The sequence below is a fragment of the Homalodisca vitripennis genome, chromosome 6 (assembly GCF_021130785.1).
Source record: "Homalodisca vitripennis isolate AUS2020 chromosome 6, UT_GWSS_2.1, whole genome shotgun sequence".
NCBI classification, from domain to species: Eukaryota; Metazoa; Arthropoda; class Insecta; order Hemiptera; family Cicadellidae; genus Homalodisca; species Homalodisca vitripennis.
In genome coordinates, this window is record NC_060212.1 from 63,097,737 (window position 1) to 63,117,524 (window position 19,788).

The 19,788-nt window shown below is 34.9% G+C and overlaps 1 protein-coding gene across 2 annotated transcripts; it reads right to left on the bottom strand.

Moving 5' to 3' along the window:
* Window positions 1-284: 284 nt before the first annotated feature.
* On the bottom strand, window positions 285-19,693 carry LOC124364389. 2 transcript variants are annotated; one of them, XM_046819822.1, is made up of 4 exons: window positions 19,618-19,693; window positions 12,730-12,957; window positions 6,961-7,309; window positions 285-368 (listed from the first exon to the last, which is right to left on the bottom strand). In XM_046819822.1, exons 2-4 carry the CDS (start codon window positions 12,793-12,795, stop codon window positions 340-342), a joined length of 444 nt encoding a protein of 147 aa, XP_046675778.1. In that variant the 5' UTR covers window positions 12,796-12,957; window positions 19,618-19,693; the 3' UTR covers window positions 285-339. The 2 variants fall into 2 exon arrangements, with proteins under 2 accessions (XP_046675778.1, XP_046675779.1); XM_046819823.1 differs by having other exon boundaries at window positions 12,730-12,928; window positions 19,618-19,633.
* Window positions 19,694-19,788: the final 95 nt, after the last annotated feature.

Below are 19,788 nucleotides of genomic sequence, written 5' to 3' on the forward strand. Positions count from 1 at the left end.
TTGGACTTCTAGAGGCTGCAATCTTAGTGCTTTCAGAAGTAGGGAATTTCCACAAACAAGGACACTTCCAGAGCCTTGAGCTTCCAAATGTGTGAGTTCCTGTAGGCTGGTAGCTGCTAAAAGCCAGGTGGTTATACAAGCAGAATTGCCTGAGATGATCTCAAAATTACTTAGAAGGCTAGAGGGTTTAATTTCACAAAATAAACTACTCCAAATTTACATAATATTTTAGCGCTTAAATTCAAAATGTAACAGATATAAGGGAGATGAAAGAACTCATCAAATACACCATGAATGATTTAATCAAAACCAGAGCAAATATTTAGTACTTCTTAATCTTCATCCAAAGAACGCTCTCTTCTCTGAAACTAAAAACAAATTTACTCATGTTAGTTATTCATTGAAAAGTGACAATAATGTATAAAAAGAACCAAATAAATGATAATGTCTGTAATCGATTTCTAGTATTAGGTAGTGATAATGAATATAAGTTTATGGAAGCTCTGCTTAACAGCTACAATTTAATCATCAATATCTTTTCGTTACTATTAAAATTATAAATAAAACACTGATAATAGTTTAAGTAAAATATTTATAACAGAAATAATTTATACATATTAGGTTTTTAAACAACATTTACGTTGAAACAGCTGTTGCATGTTTAAGATGCAGATGATAACATTTACAAACTCCATTTCATTTCAACCCTTTGCCTCTCAGGTGGTGGTGGATGAAGAGGCTTTGCCAATGTCCACTTATATTAAGCTAAGCAAAACATGCAAAGTGAAGTCTTTTGTATAGATGAATTCAGATTCAAATCGCCTGATATTTCACATCTTACTTCCACACCCCGAACAAACTTTTCAAAGCCACTGTAAAAATCCAAGCTTTTACAATACTTTTAATGCAGTAGTTAGATTAAAAGACCACTGAACCCAAAGCATTAAACAAAATAAAATTCTCTCTCTCTTGCTAAAGTTATACCCCGAACTCATAGACAAAATTTTCGATAATATAACAAGATTATGTAAAAAAAAGAAAAAAAGCTAGCTAGCTACAGGACGATAAAGATGAGGAAGAATTGGCTCCCTTTTTTAGGTCTATTCTAACCAAAAGACCTGATCCCCTTTAGTTGTTGAAAAATCATTAGTTACGTGCTTGGAAAATATGTAAAATCAGTTGGACATTCATCATATCACCAAATATCATAATGTATACTATAGTTTCTCTTCATTGTACAGTTATCAAATGAATTAAAGAAGAAAGAGGTATTAATTTCACAAGTAAACGTATCTACTACACGTTAATGAGGTATGAATTGACTTCAGTCATATTACAGTAAAAACAGAGATTGATAGTATAATTAACTGGCTGCAACTCTTCCTAACGAAAGAGAGGCCTTATCAATACTTTCAGCGTAAATTTGAACATCACAGATAAGAGAAGATAAAACAATGTTTTTGTGTTTATAAACAACAAGAAAAATATAAGTGGAAGCGAGGACTTAATATACGCATATATTGAACTGGCAGTGAACAGAATAGCTATTGATACTTTGTTAAAGGAAATTCTTTTGTACCTGGAAGATGGTAGGCTTGTTTAACGCTGAGCTGCATATTTCCCCTCTACACCTATCACGTATCACTATTGTAGTTTTAGTTAACCTTAAGCATTTGGAGTCAACCATAGACCAGTAACGTAGCTAGGAAAACATTTGGGGGGTTAAATCGACTGATATTTTTTCAGTGATGAGGCAAGTGCAGTCAGCAGCTCATTCCCCATTTTGTTCCTTGCAAAGTTCGTGACACATTTCAATGTTGAGAACAATCTTTCAAAAGTAAATTTCTGTCATAGCGAAAAATTAAAATAGTAATAATCGTTTGCTAAAAAAGTAATTGAACAAAAATTGGAAATTTGGGGGTTCCGGACCCCTTTGACCTTCTCGCTGGCTACGTCCTCGCCATAGACTACGCAAGATTAACATAATATGGATGTTCAATTGTTCAGGATTTCCTCCTCCAAGCGCGTTTTAGTGTAACTTATTTTGTGTGGACTTTTATGTTGTTTTGATGCTTTTATAGCTTAGTGTTTTCAAATTAAGATTGGATTTGGAACAGAAGATCCTACTCGTAAAATAAATGTACCTAATCTCCATAGTTGCGAAAATTTCAAATTGGTTTCTAACATTAGATAACAGAAAACATATCTCGTTAATTGAAAGAGCCTGCTAAATGTAATCAACTGTTAAGTGTAAACGTTGTTTTGTGATACAACAACCATACAGTATGTTTAATTAATTGACCACTATTTTCAATTTGTTTACATTTTATAGTGTAAAAACACTGAGTAACCTTGATAGAGTAACAACACTTCTTATTTTAACTTTTTCTGCAACCGCTGTTGAGCGCAGAGTAAAAAATTATCCAGATATATCAAATAAAAGATTTAGTAGAAAAATACTTCTAACTGTACATTTGAGCAAATATTAAGTATGCGGTGTTTGGTCTGTATTGTATTACAAGTATAAAAGACAAAGTTACTATCTAGCTTTTTGTATAGCTTAATAACAAATAGTAGATAGGGGGGGGGGGCTGAGCGTCCTTCTCGCCGTCACCGTTTCCTTTCGGGAGGCAGAATGCAAGACCTGGTCGTCATAATAATAAATAATTTTCACAGTAAGTCAAGTCTGTTCTTTCTAGTAATGTAGCTTTTAGGTCCCAGGAGAGTAGTGGCTTCCGGATAATCCCAAAACTCTATCAGGTTCATGCAGATTTCTAACTTGAAATTCGTAATGGAAAGTAATTCTTGTCCTAAGGTAAGGTTTTGTTCATGAGTTGATGCCAAACAACAAATGTTCCGCTACCCTTGATACCATCGGAGGGTCTTCCGAACTGCGGTACTGTACGAAGAGAATATTTGGTCTTCTAGATCCATGTCGGACTTAAGTTTATTGTAGCTTTCTACAACTATCGGCTTAAGGATGGGATTTCCCTTTCTGTTTTTCTTTCCAGTGTCGACCGTATCAACCGTGCGTTTCTAGATAGCACGAGGACTTGCCATCTTGTAATAACAGTGCCGTCTTTATTTTCTGCAAATACTATTTCTCCTCTGTTGAGTTTGTCAGAAAAGACGAGATTCTTAGGTACGCCAGCTTGGTCAGCTCTTAAGGTACCGAGCAGATTAGTGGGATTATTTAGAAGTTCCTGGGCCAACTCAACTGAATTGTAATAGTTGTCAACGTAAACTGTTGTTCCTGAGTGAATGAATATGTGAGCACAATGCTTCTAAAACTATACAGCTATCCATGCAACGTTCAGGAGTTAGGTTAGATAGTCCGGTCAATTTAGACATTGACCCTTGCAAAAATTCCCAGAAAGCTGAAAATTTGCATAGATGTTAGGGACACCATTATATTTGATTATAAACATATTTTATTCATCATCATCGTCATTAGTTATTTTCTCTTCTTCCCCTCCATCTTCTCTCTCTCTCTCTATTTTCTCCTTCTTCCTCATCTTCTTAAGTAGACGTAAATTGTACTAACAGCGATACATCAGTTGTTTCGTCGTTCATGTAAAATCCTTCTTCTGTTGGAGATGCAACATTTGAACACGATTGGCCTTGACGAGTGGTGCACGCTAGTGAACAAAATAAGTCTACTTTTTTGCGGCCGCATCTTAAGTTACACCCTTTTTTGCAGTTCCAAACAACAGAATTAAGGAGGTTTTCTGGTTCAGGTGGAAGAAGCGTGTGGGATATGCTTCCAACCCCATTTTTCTGGGTCTAGTTGATTACCAAGCCACACACCTGAACCTAGTAATATACACGATAAATCTTTTGGTGAGCGGAATCCGCGGTTGGAGGAAGGCTGGCTAATTGCACACGTTTTTTATTACGTGTTTGTTTTGCAAAAGATAAGTAACGTAATTTGTCTATGGAAGTAAATTTTAGAGCTCCATATACAGACCGAAGAAAGCGAGTTTCTGGTGAAGAGTTGATATCTTTGAAAGCTTGTGCACAAGTAATAAAATTTTCTTTTTCAAACAATTAAAAAATTGTTGTTTTACTCCTTCGAAACATTGCTGATGTTGTATCACAGCCAGTCATAGCATGTAAAACTGTATATGATTGAACCGATTGATTATCTTCCCGAATAATTGCTGCCGCAGTTGATAGGACCTTCAATTGCTCTTCTTTGCCTTTAGGTTTTTTTCGTTCCAATCTTGATTGATAATATCATGATAATTAACAGGAAAACGAACACTGTTAATTGCCCTAATTTCTGAGTAATTTCCCACTTTTCACAATTTCATAACAATGGTGTCCCTAACATCTATGCAAATTTTCAGCTTTGTGGGAGTTAATGCAAAGTTATCCCTATTTTTTGGCTAAATTGACCGGACTAAGATCCTTTATAGGAGTATATTTTAACTTCGTATGAATAGCGTGACTGGTTACATAGTATACATAATTTAATTCCATAGTTATCGGCGTTTTGGAAAATATTGCCTGAAGAACAATAGTTTTCTAAATGGATACCATAGATTCATCTGTGACAAAATAATTCTCTGCTGTTTTCAACCTACTATAAGCAAAATTCAGTATCTGAATGAGGTTGTCAACCTTAGCTAGTCTACCAGAATTTCCAACATTCTCATTGTCGTTAAAATGCCAGAAACGCAACAGCATTTGGCATCTGTTGCTACTCACGACATTAGGAGCAACTTGATTTTTAAATAACACTTTATTGCTTCAATAATCCTAGACTTTGGGATATTTCACCAATCCCATCCAAAACACAAGCCCCTAAACTTTTCTAATTTCATTTCTGTCAATAGGTATAAAATTTCGCATCCTGCTACTTCAACCGAAACGTCTGTTACACAATGTTTGCTCAAAATTGCGATTAGTCTCGGTACCTAATCATTTAGTCAATCATCGGGGACAAATACTCATCGTCAATTTACTTCACCGGGGACAAATAAGTTATCGATTCATAATCTACTGTTATCTGGCAAATTAATCTTGAATTTTAGGGTTCTAGTAGCGGGGAAATCTTTTTGGAGGCCTACAAGTGGCCCCTAAGTTTTATCAAGTTCATGTCTTTTCTTGGATCTGTTTCTATTACTTTCTATTTCAAGGATCCAAAGAAGTATCTTCATTGGCATTCTGCATATCATGATCAGTAGGGGTATTTGCATCAACAGAATGGTTGTTTAAATCATCAGAAGGATTATTTAAATTTGTAATAGGACTAATGGTATCATCAATGTGTAATGCATGAAAGTTTCTGTTTTGGCCCAAGGTTGATGGTGCAGCGGCAAGTTGGCTAAATCAACGATTACATCCTGTGAAGGATTCTAGGTCCATAGTGAAGATTTTTATTTCCTCCGAATCCATAATGTTGAAAGTAGGAATGTTCGACAAGGCCATGCTCGAAAGATGTGTTGTCACTACAATTTTCCTCAACAGAATAAGGTAAGGAATAAGGTCACTGGCTGGAGGTGTAAAGTACGAACCAACAGACACATTGTCATTGTCACTAAACGAGTGCAACTCATGATTTTTTTATGAACGCAAATGAGAAAAATACTTCAAACGCAAAGAACAGAACTTTATATAAACACTGGAGAGGTTAAAACGAAGCGCCAAGCACAACAAACGTTGACAGCAGGGTACAGGATTGCCAACGTTACAAACCTAAATAACACTGTTGTATATACGTAATTTATAATTGGCCGATAGGCTCAGTAAGGGATTTTACGATCACGTTTTTTCTTCGTAAAATGGCATAAATGGCCAATTAGGCCGACAATTCATGTATTCGTATATATGTCTATAAAATGTTGGAATAGGTATCATAACTATCCCGTTTATATATGAAACATAAATAGTATCAATATCATGAGCAATGAAGTTTGGCACCACAGGGTGAAAGTGTCAAAATTGTACTTTGGAAAATTCCTAACGTGCTAAGGAATAAAGGATATCTCACCTAAGATGATGGCAAGAGGTGTAAATATTTTGTTCTGAAGTTTTTGAATATGGGTCAAGATATAACATTGTATTTTTTTTAAATAGAGAAATTCCAAACTATAAGTCATATACTCTACTAATCTATGTACATAAAACAAAGTCTGGTTATTTATATAACTTATAACTCAAGAACGGCTGTACCGATTATAACGATCTCTGATTTGTCGGACTCATTTCCGCCCTATAAATATATTGTAAGATAAAAAGGAAATACGAGTATTTTCATATAATTCTATAGATTGAAAGAGTTTGCTAAATTAATGTAATCAACTGTTCTGTGTAAGCGTTGTTTTATGACAGCACAGCCATTAGTCTATGTTTAATTTATTTAAGAGCAATTTTCAATTAATTACATTTATAGTATTGAAAGCATAGAGTTAGCTTGATAGTAACAGAACTTCTCATAGTAACCATTTCTACAACCGCTGTTGAGCACACAGTAAGAAAATATCCCGATAGTAAAATTAAAAGTATTAGTAAAAATATAATATTTAGTAAAAACTGTACATTTTAGCAAAATATTAATTAATGCAGATATAAAAGACAAAGTTACTGTCTAACATTCATTACAAATTTAAAGAATGGTATAAACCTTAGTGGTATTTTGACATAAATAGGCTTATCAGACCTGTGTATGTATAAATATTTTTCCTTGACTAGGGAAAGAAGAAAAAATCAATTATAGTACAAAAAAATACTAAGATCGGAATAAATTGAAATTACCAAAAATAAACAATTTTTGGACGTCCGTCGTTTCTTCATCGTGACACCAAGGCAAACTGAGCATTGGCGTCGGAAATATAATTACTCGAACCAGAATTACTCATACACGTGTGAAGCCTACGAAATTGAGTGGGAAGCCGCGGGCAACTTATATTTCAGAATAAGTATAAAAATTACACTTCGATGTATGCAGACACTTACGTGTTCTGTCGGAGAGAAGGTTAATGCCAACCAAATCATCCCCGTAGTTGTAGTTCTTGAACTTGTTCGCTATATTTGAGAACAGGCCGTAGCGAATCTCAAACTCTTCCAAGTTGTTGTACATGCGGCTGTACCTGGTGATGAACTTCTGGAACTTCCTGAAGTTAGAGTCTTCCGTCCCGACGGCTTGCGTGATCGTCCCACTGGTCTTGAACTCTTCAAATCCCTTCTTGTACGCTTCTAAGTCGTTGTACATATTCGGAACACCATCCATCATCTGCTTGTAAGCCACAGCATTCTCGAATCCCATGAACACGAGGTTCACATGCGTTGGTATCGTCGGGTCTGGCTGTAACATAGAAAAATGTTAATTTGGCGTATATTAAGAATATACAGAGAATATATTTTGTTTTAACAATTGCTAGAGAGCTGAAATTTTCACAGAATATTTTTAAACCTATTTTATTAATTTGTATAGAGCTTGAACATGTTCGGTGCATAAATGGGCAAATAATATAAAATTAAACGTTAAACCTCTTCGTGGGGCACCAGTTATGTTACCACCTTCACAGCATAACCTTATTTAAGAGTTTTAACTGAAATACTTTTAATGTAGTAAAACGTAAAAGCTTCATTATTTAGTTTCTATCTAGATGTTAACCCTTACAATGTCGGCAACTATATGAAGTACCTGCGCTGCGCAATGTCCACCAAAATCGATGTTAGCTGTAAGAAGGATGTATGTAATTGCAACTTTTTTATTTTAAAGTTGCCTTTGGCTCGCGGAAGGGAGGTGAGGAAATATAGTAGAGCATTGTCGCATTGATACAAAACTGGACAACATCAACTAAACGGGACGTCCATCCTATCCAGACATCAAGACTAAAGGAGCTATGGTGGGAAGGGCTGATTCGATGTGAATATGGAGTTTAGCTCCAGTTCACCTTCCTCTTACGTGCGGCATTTGACATCTGATGCTGTTGCAGACAACTCCTGAAATCTGGTGTCATGTTCGACTAAAGGGATCCAAAAAAAGTCGACCCCCCCCCTGTATCGTTTCAACATCAGAAACAACCAAACTACAAAAAAAGTGTAATTAACTAATATTGTATTTTTTTAATAGTGTAAATAATTTAATAGTATATTTTCTGAGAGACATTCTTATTGTCTCATCAGGTGCACAATTGCGCGCACTTTCAGACGAACATGACTCCAGATTTCAGGAGTCAAGTCTGCAACAGCATCAGATTTCAGATGCTGCACGTAAGGGGAAGGTTAACTGGAGCTAAACTCACATAAATTCTGATAAAGATCAAGATAGTTACATTCTTAGTTACGCGTTAAAAATCCTCTCCCATCATTCCATTTTTTTCACCTCCCTCCCTAACTAAGTCTTCTACCCTCAAAACCCGCCCTGATGGTCATGTCTCAATCGATATTACACGCTAACCAAACTCAGAATCTGGTCACATCTCTTTGAGGTTCTATTCAAATGGATAGAATAGGACTAGGTGATCATGACGCTCCTCGTACATTCCTCAATGATCTCACTTAGCTCTCTTACCGATGCCAAAATTTGTCTTTCCACAGCATCCAGCAAAACCTCGCCATCTTCACTCACTCACGTCTCCTCTCCATAAATAGGGCTTCTGCACTAAAAGTATGCCATATCCGAGCTCTTGTCACACTATGGCCATCCTTTCAACGCCTGTTTCCTCTTCCTATACTAATGAAACATTTCCTATTCTAAATATCATTATCCACACTTTCTTGATATGTTCCACAAATGTTGCAAAGACGTAACATTTCCTCCACCTAGTAACAAGTCTCTCATTATAACCTTTCCTACCTTGTAACAATTTTCGTTTTCCTTCCCTCAGTTCTTGCAGGAAAGCTGTCGTCCAAACCAATGGAAAATTTTGCAACATGATTGGGCTGCTAACACCTCCAGTATGTTACAGTATGTCCATCACTCATACATCATAAATATCATACCCTTTAATCATATTCTTTACCTCAGAACTGTATTTCATTATTACACTCCCAGTTTGATTCCCCTTGACTCTTACAACACTGCCCTCCTGTTTCTAACCTTAAACAACTTCCACTCCAACATCCTATACTGAATAATTATTATGGAAAAATCTGAAATTTAGGGTACTTAATGCTTTAAATATTTAAATGTATATACTTTACAAAAACTAAAAACAATTTGGATGCATATTAATTATATAGGGTGTAAATTAAGTCCTGGTACGCCTGGTTATACTCCAAACGGATTGAGATATCGATGTAAAACCTTCACCATATCTATTAAAATACTTTTTTAGACTTTTGGAGGGTAAAATATCCCCCCCCTCATTTTTCAAAGGATCAGGTTAGAGAGGGTCACAAATTAAATTTAAATTTTCAAATTACAACCCCTTGCGACAAATCATTTGAACGGTAAATCCAAAAGATACACAATGGCACGAACAAAATATCTCCACGACCATCCTAGCAAAAGTTATTTGGTGTCGTGTAGTCGTGTTGCTGGTGAATCTGCACATCACCCGTAAGGAAGTATTAGTATAGCGATGTATAGTTTTTCTGTGTGTAACATTGTTTGAAGACTGTTGTACTAATCGATCCTTTACTGGGAAAAGTGTGATATCATACAGGCTGAAGTTACATGTACGGGGAATGACTTAGTCCTGTAAGTTATTCATTCTAATTTTCTAATATTGTAATAAGCTTTGTCTACCATTCTTCTACATATTGATGGTATTGTCTACATTCTTCTATGTATTGACAATCAACAATAAATTAACGTATCTTATTGGATATCAAAATATTCGTGAGACGTGAAGTTATCACGAACTTAAAACAGTGATAAGAGGGTTTTCACAATTTTACAAATAAAACAATTAACATTTTAGCCTTATTTCAGTATTTTTGTACTAGAGTTTCGCATTTTGTCGCATCTTAGCACTAGCACTGAGGGTGTTGGATACAGTGTTTAAAACAGAAGGTGCTAACACAAATCTTCCAAACGTATCTGGTATTGTTTGAAATTAAGATTTAATTGTTTTCTATAACGATTTTGATACGGTATTTAAGATTTATGGATTTTGTCAAACATTAAGGATGAAATTACTTGAAACTGGTACGGTATCTGTGGATTATTTCAGTCGCATGTATTTTCTCATATTATTATTTGTTTTGTTTATAGATATCATTAATTTGACAATAATAACTGGGAAAGGAAGCATAAAATATCGGCACTAGGCTGCAATGGCGCACACAGTTTAAATTTTTTAAACGCCGATTGAATTGTGAAGTTACTGCCGGCCCTAGTACTTGGACATTGCAATAAAGGTGTTAGATTTGACTTGCACTACATTTTATATAGAAAATTGAGAAAAACTTAAATTATAGTCAGATATTTTCTTGACTTAAATAGTCTGTTGTATAAAGAGTAACGTTATACAATGTATATACAACTGGGAGACCATATGATTGGCTGATCCCGAATCTAGAGGTGAGAAATAAGGGAATGAATAAGAACCGGGTTAATGAAATATTTTATGTCAGCAAAATGGCAAAATTGTAACTGAATTATATTTTGCGATTGCGATCAATGATTGATTGTATGGTTATTTTTGTAACAGAGAGAACTATTACAATTATTTATTACGTTTATAATATACAGGGTGTTTAGAAAAGGGTGTCACAAACTTCTGTGGCTGATAGTATTCATCATTTCAAACAAAAATGTTCTGTAAACACAAGTTGAGAAATGTATCGTTTAACAGCTAGCCGCCATTTTGTTTTTGTATAACATATTATGTCTACAAATAATACAGCTACAGACACAACGCTTTACACATAGGTACCATTGACATAAAGGGGAACGATAAAACAATTATGTCATTTTCCTTAATATTAAAAAATGGCGCCTTTTGAAACTTGTTATAGTAAAAAAAACTACTTTTAAATTATACAAAATTTACAAGATGCAAACTATTTTGCAATATTCATTGAAATTCCAACGGCACTTTTTCAACTAAATTCACCAACGCAAAACAAAGCATACATGACTACTTTAAAGGTATGTTTGCACAAGCCGGAAGTAACAAAGATTTTGTCAGTTGACAGGCATCAGCTGTTATGACATGTTTGTTTCTCCCGGGTTGTGCAAGCATACCTTATAGGTGGTCGTACTCTTTTATGCGTTGACGGAGTTCTTTGAACAAAGTACCCTTGGATTGTAATTGTATTCTTCATGTGTAACACGTATGTGAAAGATTTGGTAATTGTAGCTTTACTAGTTTTAAAAATAATAATTTCCTTATGAAAAGTCCAAAGTGGCAGTTAGTGCATTTCTCGAGCTATGTTAATACGACATTTATTGTTTAAAATGATGAATACTATGAGCCACAGAAGTTTGTGACACAATTTTCTAAACACCCTGTATACATTATTATGTACCTTAAGATATTATTCCATAGACTAAGAGGAGCTAAAAACTATATACAACCAATGGCATATCTCTTTTCGTTTATCTTCGATCTGTCTGTATGTGTTTTTAATTTTTTTTATTATTGAAACTAGTAAAGATATAGGTCTAAAACTGAAATTTGGTACAGTACTTATCTTGCAGTCTCAAATCGAGAGAAAAATTAATATTTTATTTTCATATTTCTTTTAAAGATGGTAGATGGTTGAAGCGTTTAAAGCTCAATACCATTAATAATAAATACTGCTTGTAAACTAATAACTTAAAACAAAACTTTTAAAGAATAATAAATGTTGCTACATCCAATTAAAAACATGTTGATATCTAGATTATAAAGATAGGTCCGTAAATATTGTAGATATGTTTTTAACGGTCGTAATGTACAGTAAATGATGTCGTAAACAATGACGATTTACGAACAACAATACATTTATTTATTCGTAGTATTTACATTAGGATTTTTCCGAGAAAACGTTAACATTATCATTTATCATTAGTATTGAAATAAATATGCGTAACAAAAATTACATAACAATAATAAACAAAAAGTATAAAATAAAAACAAAAAAAAAGGAACGGACATAAATATGGATTACGTACTAATGGTTTTGTAACTACTATGTGCGCGGTTTCTCATAATGATGTGACAATTACTAGACACAATAGAAAAGGAAGTTAATCGTCGGATAGTGTGTCATGTTATTCTAAAACTGATGGACTATAACTGAAAATAAGTGACACATACTTTATCGTTTTGTGGAGTTCAAAAAGGTAAGAAACTTTGAATAACTGTTATTTAAGTCCAAAAACACATCTAATAGCATTTTTGTTTACTTACACCTTAATATAAAATAGGACCATCTTTCTAGGAATAAAATGAAGGACACATCTAAACACGTACAAGTGGATTGCTATTTGAGGCACCAAGGCCCTACTTTGTATTTTGTGTTACAAAATAGGTATCTTCACCAAAAAAACTGAACTTGATAGTTCTACATGAGATAAATTGGACATAAATGCTACACACAAAATATACCAGACAGCCACTTTATCATACAATGTTGTATAGAAATAACACTGTCTTAAGTTATTTTTCGGCAGTTTAAATGAGTGTGGTAACATAAACTTTGTGACATTTTTGTAACCAGGATGTTTTATTCAGACGTTAGTATTCAACTTCCTAACTAGTTAATATTCATCGTTAATGACTTTTATACATTAACTATCTTTCTAATAACTCAGCTAATTAAAGAGAAATGGAAATGCCTCACATCACTGGACGTTGAAGGACGAAGGACCGCCAGGACGGCCAGGCCGAGGATGAGAAGTATAGCCATGTTTCACTCTGCTGCAGACTGCGGACTACGCCGAGCGAAGATTCCAAGATTGACACCTGCGTGACGCGTGACGCGTGATCACTGTTCACTGTCCCGGTTATGTCACTGTCACTGTCACTGTCATCAGCCGCACCTGCGTACGAGTTACAGGAAACTTGAGTTCTGTCAGAAATTATTCGCTTGAAACAAACAAACAAGACACCTGTCATAACAAGACTGAGCAAACTGAGTTAGATTCAAACACAGTATACAACATCTTTGTTCCAAAAAGATGTATAAGCAATACAACAACATACATTCCCATGCACCACAAACTGGCTCACGGGGAAACTATTAATTATTCATGATTTTAATACATATTTAATTTTCTGACAGTCATCATGCACACACAACTCACATAGGGGCAAAAATCTTGATATTTTTAACTGATAATTAATAATATGAAAAATAACAAAACATTAAAATAAAAATATTTGTATAACACTACTTAGTCTTTTAAAAATCAACATACAGATTAATATAAGTACACAATAGATAACGGTTACTTCGTATGTGGCAAAATAAATCATGCTATACAAAATTATTATTTGAAAATTGTGATTTAATAAGGAGTATTATTAATTTTTTTTGTAAATCTCTCCAACTCGGACCGTTTCGGACCCCACTCTGCACATCACCTTCTATCAATCGACAAGAAAATTAAATATCGTGAAACACAACTCTATCATATTCACAGCTTCTAGGCAACAGATATATGCAATAAAACAATTATAATAATTTACTTAATACAAAAATAACTTTGATAGATTATGGAGAAAATTTATAATTGATTAAATAAACAAAGTCTAGTACGCTGTATGTATTAAACTTTTGGGATTTAATTTTGGCTCAATATAATTCTCAAAAATACATAAAGATGTTACCAGTATCTAAAAGCGAATGAATTGTAGAGTGTATGTATAGATGCGTCAACACCTTACTACCGGTAAGATTGACCTTAGCAGATCTAATTATTAATAGCACAATTAAAGTTTGATTTGCTAAAGAAGGTCCCTGACGGAGCTCCCTCCCCCCTCGGAGGCCTTTCTCACACGCTAAACGTCTGGAAACGTCACCATATTAACTCTGTGCACTTTAGCTAGCCCCAAGAACGTAGCCAGAAAAAAATTCTGGGGGGTCCAGACAACTGATATTTTCCCGTAGTGGACAGAGAGTTAGGCCCCATTTTGTTCCTTAAAAAGTTCTTGACCCGTTTCTTTGTTGAGAACGATCTTTCAGCAGTACATGTTAGTAATACTGAATTATTTAAATAATAACAATCGTTTACTAAAAAAGTAATGGAAAAATTGAAAATTTAGGAGGAAGGGTGTCCGGACCCCTTGAACTCCCTCGCTGGCTACGTCCTTGGCAAGTCCAGTATTGCTACGAGGGGTAGTAGAAAAATAAGGTTCCCATGTTTTTTTAAATAGACAGCTCTATATTTCTACTTAGTGTTATACATCAATTTAAAACTTAAAAGTTAAGCTATTTTTCCACATAATCACCGTTTCTGTCCAAACACTTTTGTAGACGATGCTTAAAAATTTCTATCCCCATGTTATAGAATTCTGCCGCCAATCCTTTGAGGTATTGACTAAACTCTTCCTTGACTTCCTTGACTCATCATCGGTACTGAAGCGTTAGCCACCCATGTTCCTTTAATTTTGGGAATAAGTGATAATCACTTGGGGCTAGGTCTGGGCTGTTGGAGGGATGGGGCACAATAGTCCAGCCAAAATTTGTCAGCAGTTCTTGAGTTTGACGTGAGACATGAGGTCGAGCATTGTCATGGAGAAGTCTCACACCACTGGACAAGCTTCCTCTTCGGCGGTTTTGGACCGCGCGTCTCAGTTTTCTTAATGTGTCTTAATGTTTCCCCATAAACCTCGATTCACTGACAATGAATTGCAATAGGTGAAATCTGTTTTGCATTTAAAAAACGTATCACAGCACGAATTTTGCATCTGGCGGTAACAACGATAGGGAGCTCCATCTTCGAAGGCAGCTAGGCCGGCACTGTTGGACGTAGCGAGGCGCGAATGGTATGGATAGAGAGAGGGACAGCTGATGAGTAAGACAGTGTTACCAGATTTCTCCCAACATATCGCATTCTGTCTTGGCGGCATAGGGAACCTTACTTTTCTAATACCCCTCATATATAAAGTTATACAGGGTGGAAAAAAAGTATGGAAACGCTTTCACTAATTTTGTATGGCTTCACTTATACAAATTAAATTTTGTACATCACCACTTGTATTAAGAACCTAGTTTTTGATACCAGTGGGGACATTATATCTTTTCAGGGGGACGGCCCGTGAGGAGTCGGACGAAAATCTTAAATGTAAGCATAGGCCGAGTTTGGTATAAAATTAAAGGTCTAGTAATGAGAAACTCATTACCGCAAACCGCACTTAAAAAGGTTGACCCTATACAGAGTACGGGCCGTTTGAATTTCATAAGTAACGTTTGATTAATTATTATTTCTCCGCAATTTCACAGTCTCAAGTAAACTGCTCTGACTGAAAATGACACTTTATGGAACACAAATATCCAAAAGAATTAAATTAAAAATTATCTATGTATTACAAAAAATAACCATTCCTTTTAAATGAGGTGCTCAAACTGCTCTCCGAACACTTGTTGGCAATGAGCTAGTCTATAATTATAAAAACCTACTGCAGTCACATTTTGAAGCATCTCGGGTGTAATTCTTCTTCCTTCTTCTAATAAACGATTTGTCAGCTCCTCAATGTTGGCTGGTTTAGTTTTATACACATTATCTTTTAAGAAGCCCCACAAAAAGAAATCTAGTGGATTAAGATCCGGTGACCTAGCCGGCCACTCAACGGTACCCCTGCGACCAATCCAACGGTTAGGAAACACTTCATCTAACAGATTGCGCACCCGCAAATAGTAATGGGGCAGTGCTCCATCTTGCTGAAACCATACTGCATTAAAATTTGCCCCAAGAAGAGCACGCACTGCTGGCAAAATGTTATTTGTCAACATATTGAAATAAATTTCGCCTGTTAGATTTCCATCTATCACAAACGGTCCTACAATGTTATTGTTTATTATTCCAGCCCACATATTCACTTTCTGAGGCCTTTGTGTGTGGCCTTCTATCATCCAGTGTGGATTATGGTCGGCCCAGTAACGGCAATTATGCCTATTAACTTGTCCATTAACAAAGAATGTAGCTTCATCTGAAAACAAGATCGAACTTAAAAATTTTGAATTTCGTCACACTTTCTCATCATTATTTCGAAAAATTCAGTCCTTCGATCAAAATCATCCTCTGCAAGTTCTTGGGTTACTTTAAAAGGGTGATACTTGTTTTTGTGTAAAACATTCAACACTGAGGTATGGCTCATATCAAGATCTTCTGCAGCCACTCTGGCCGAGGTGCTGGGATTTTCAACAAATGTTTGGAGTACATCCAAAGATTTTTGTTCATTTGTTGCCGATTTAGGCCTGCCACTTCTTTCGTGATCTTTGACTGTTCTAGTTTCTTCAAATCTTTTTACTGTCTTAAACACTGTTGACTTACTAATTGGGGGTCTATCAAGAAAAGTGTCATTAAACAAATGCGCTGTTTATTCATAGGGACGAACTAGATATCCATACCCACGCATCATAAGCAGCGTGATTCTCTCAAACTCACTAAGTGACATTGCTTTTAAAACTAGTAAAATAAAATGTAAACACTTAAGTAAAAAAATTTATAACTATCGCAGTACCTTCTAGTGAAGACTTTCAACTTTATCTTACGTGGACGAAATTATAACGTAGACTAAAAACCAAGCTGATATTAAAAATACAAAACTGTGGAGTTTTGCTGTGACAGTACTGTTTGTATTGCCTAAACCAATTTATGTTTGCCTGAGATAAAAGGGCTGGAGGGACTGGACCTTGACCTCATGTTGATAAGGAGTTACGGTGGTATTATTGAATACTCTCAGTTTCTTGAAGACAAGACAGCAAAACCCCTATTTACTGTTATCCAACAAATGTAGAGGTAAAAATAATAATTTTTTGTTGGAAATTGTTTTTCAAATTTACATAACCGACATAGTTACTTCACAAGACAAAATTACTAAATTTCTTTGTCATGAAATTCATACGGCCCGTACTCTGGATAGGGTCAACCTTTTTAAGTGCGGTTTGCGGTAATGAGTTTCTCTTTACTAGACCTTTAATTTTATACCAAACTCGGCCTATGCTTACATTTAAGATTTTCGTCCTACTCCTCACGGGCCGTCCCCCTGAAAAGATAAAATGTCCCCACTGGTCTCAAAAACTAGGTTCTTAATACAAGTGGTGATGTACAAAATTTAATTTGTATAAGTGAAGCCATACAAAATTAGTGAAAGCGTTTCCATACTTTTTTTCCACCCTGTATAACCCTCAGCCCCATGCGTCTATGATGGTCTACAATAAGTTTAAATACCGTTACCATGAATGTTCCACAGGAGGCTGAGAGTGTTAAAATAAACCCCTATATTACCTCGAAAACAAGTTTTCGGTAGTATTTTGTTTTAGTGTTTTTAGTAGTTTGGGTAGTATTTACCTACGTATTCGAGTAAAACAAAATGTTTTTTTGCTTTTGGATTGTGTTACCGAACAATGTGGAGAAAACATGGGCTTCTGTTCAAAATTTAAGGTTTCTCCAATTTAACTCATCATTTTTTTAAAGAAAGTAAAAAACCAACACAGTAATTGTTGCATGTTTTTATATGAACGATATACTAAAAATTGAGATTTATAAGTTACTACTTGAAGACGTAATTAAGGTTTTTTTTAACCCTAACGAAATCAGTTACTAGCTATTTTTTTTCAGATTTTGAAAATACGGAATGATGCTCTACGTACTGGTCGTGAATACTCATTAGGATTCGTACTGATTCAGTTTAACGCCATCAAAAAAATAGAAAATATTTCAAAATAGTTTTTGGTGATAACAACTGGTGAACAGTGGCTGTTTCCTGGGCCGGGAGTACAGTCTGTGTCTTCAGGCGACGCTAAATTATGGCCGAGCGTCATCGTTCCCGAGTGGTCTGTGACATACTCAAAAATAACTCAACCACATTATTCCATGTGCATCGTTAAGTCCTTGTTTGTTCTCATGGAATATTCATTACTTCAACAATATTAATAATTCTAAATCCCTGACTGAGTGTGGGAAGGTCAACTGCACATCAAAACATGTAGCCTACCCACACTAAAATATGTTAATTAATTAGCATATCGTTGGTTCCTGTAAGCTCTCATGAAAATGAAAGGTTAAGCCAACTTCGCAGTATAAAAAGTAACTGGATTGCCCACATGAAATAAAGATAATATTGCATTCGTTGCACCTATAGTTTATTCTTCATTACTTCCTGTTAGTTTCAACAAGACTCTCGTTAGTGCTTTAATTAATTATCATTATATAACTTCTACAAATAGAATTAAGAGTGGGATATCTCCTCCAGTTTTACGTCAAAACAGTAATGTGAAGTATTATACAGTAGATTATTGGCTGAGTGTTAGCGAAGCCTATCTCGGGGAGTCCGGAAACACTTCATCTCTGTCTGTCCATCTGACTGTCTTTCCGCAAGATATCTTGACAATGAACTGATCTACATAGTTGAAATTTTACCTGAATTTCTATATATTTATTTTGGAGCATTATGTTTAAATCATTGGATGGTAAAAAGAAAAGCAAGCAAAAAAAATCATTCCATTAAAATATTATAAAACCTCATAGCGATAAAAGGAATTCTAAAATCCTCTAAAAAGTCCTTTGGTCTTGGTTGGACGAATTAGGTAAATTTGGAGACAGCAGATTTATGCCCTAAGGCATTTTAGATGTGATCTCAATATCACTAAAGCCGTGCGAGATACAAAAATATTGTTAATTACGAAAAGTGTAAGATATTGTCATTAGTATTTCAGAACATTAAAAAAATGATCTAAGACCTATTAATAATAAAATTGTGATACTTCTCGTTTACAAGCTTAACACAATTATAGATCCGATAAAAAATTACACTTTTGTAAACTATGCTACATTCCTGACGTCATTACTTTGATCTATACACAAGTGGCACTACACAAAAACACAGATGTTCGCCACACAAATGGAAACGCCTATTAAAAACACACTGAAACAGAAACGATAGGCCAACTCATTGTTGTCAAAATACATGGACACATGTTTTATAACAACCTCATTCAGCAATCTACAGTGAAACATCTAATACCTGCCTACGAACCTCATCAAGTTTTAAAATAAACTCAACCATAACAACATTTGCTAACATAACGATAAAAAATTAACTTTCCAAATTGGGAGTTCTAGGAATAATTCGTTTTTGAAAATTTGATATAACCAAGATTACTGTTACATCGGCCGAACCAATCCAATCTAATATCTACATGAACAACACATAAAAAAATTACACATTTTGGGTCACAATTGCAACTAAAAAATTAGTTAAAATGAATGTACTATGTGATGAATAAACCTCTATACTTTAGGCCAATGTAATATGTGTGTGTATATATATATATATATATATATATATATATATATATATATATATATATATATATATATATATATATATTGTTTACTCAAATTAATGTTGTACACATCAAGAAATGGTTAAATTACTAAACAATCCATGGTCTGCATTATATTTTATCACGATCTGGTAGGAAAAATCAGTGAACCTCACAGTTTTCTAATTCTAGAATCCTACATTTTTACATTTAACAAATCAACAAAAATTGACAAACCTCTAAAGATGGCAGAAGCGCACACAACCAGAAAGAGGTTCTAGACTGGACACTGAGTACATAATACTGCCACACTTGATGCAGGGTCTTCAGGAAAACATATTTACGTAGAAAAAAACTGCACATTACAAAGACACTTTTCATTTGAAATTTCACGGAGCACATTAGTTA

Coding starts and splice junctions, on each gene's coding strand:
- LOC124364389 (XM_046819822.1), bottom strand. CDS start 12,795: ATGGCTATACTTCTCATCCTCGGCCTGGCCGTCCTGGCGGTCCTTCGT. Junction 7,310..12,729: donor GTCCTTCAACGTCCAGTGAT/GTGAGGCATTTC, acceptor TCTATGTTACAG/CCAGACCCGACGATACCAAC. Junction 369..6,960: donor CCTTCTCTCCGACAGAACAC/GTAAGTGTCTGC, acceptor ATTTGTTTTTAG/TTTCAGAGAAGAGAGCGTTC.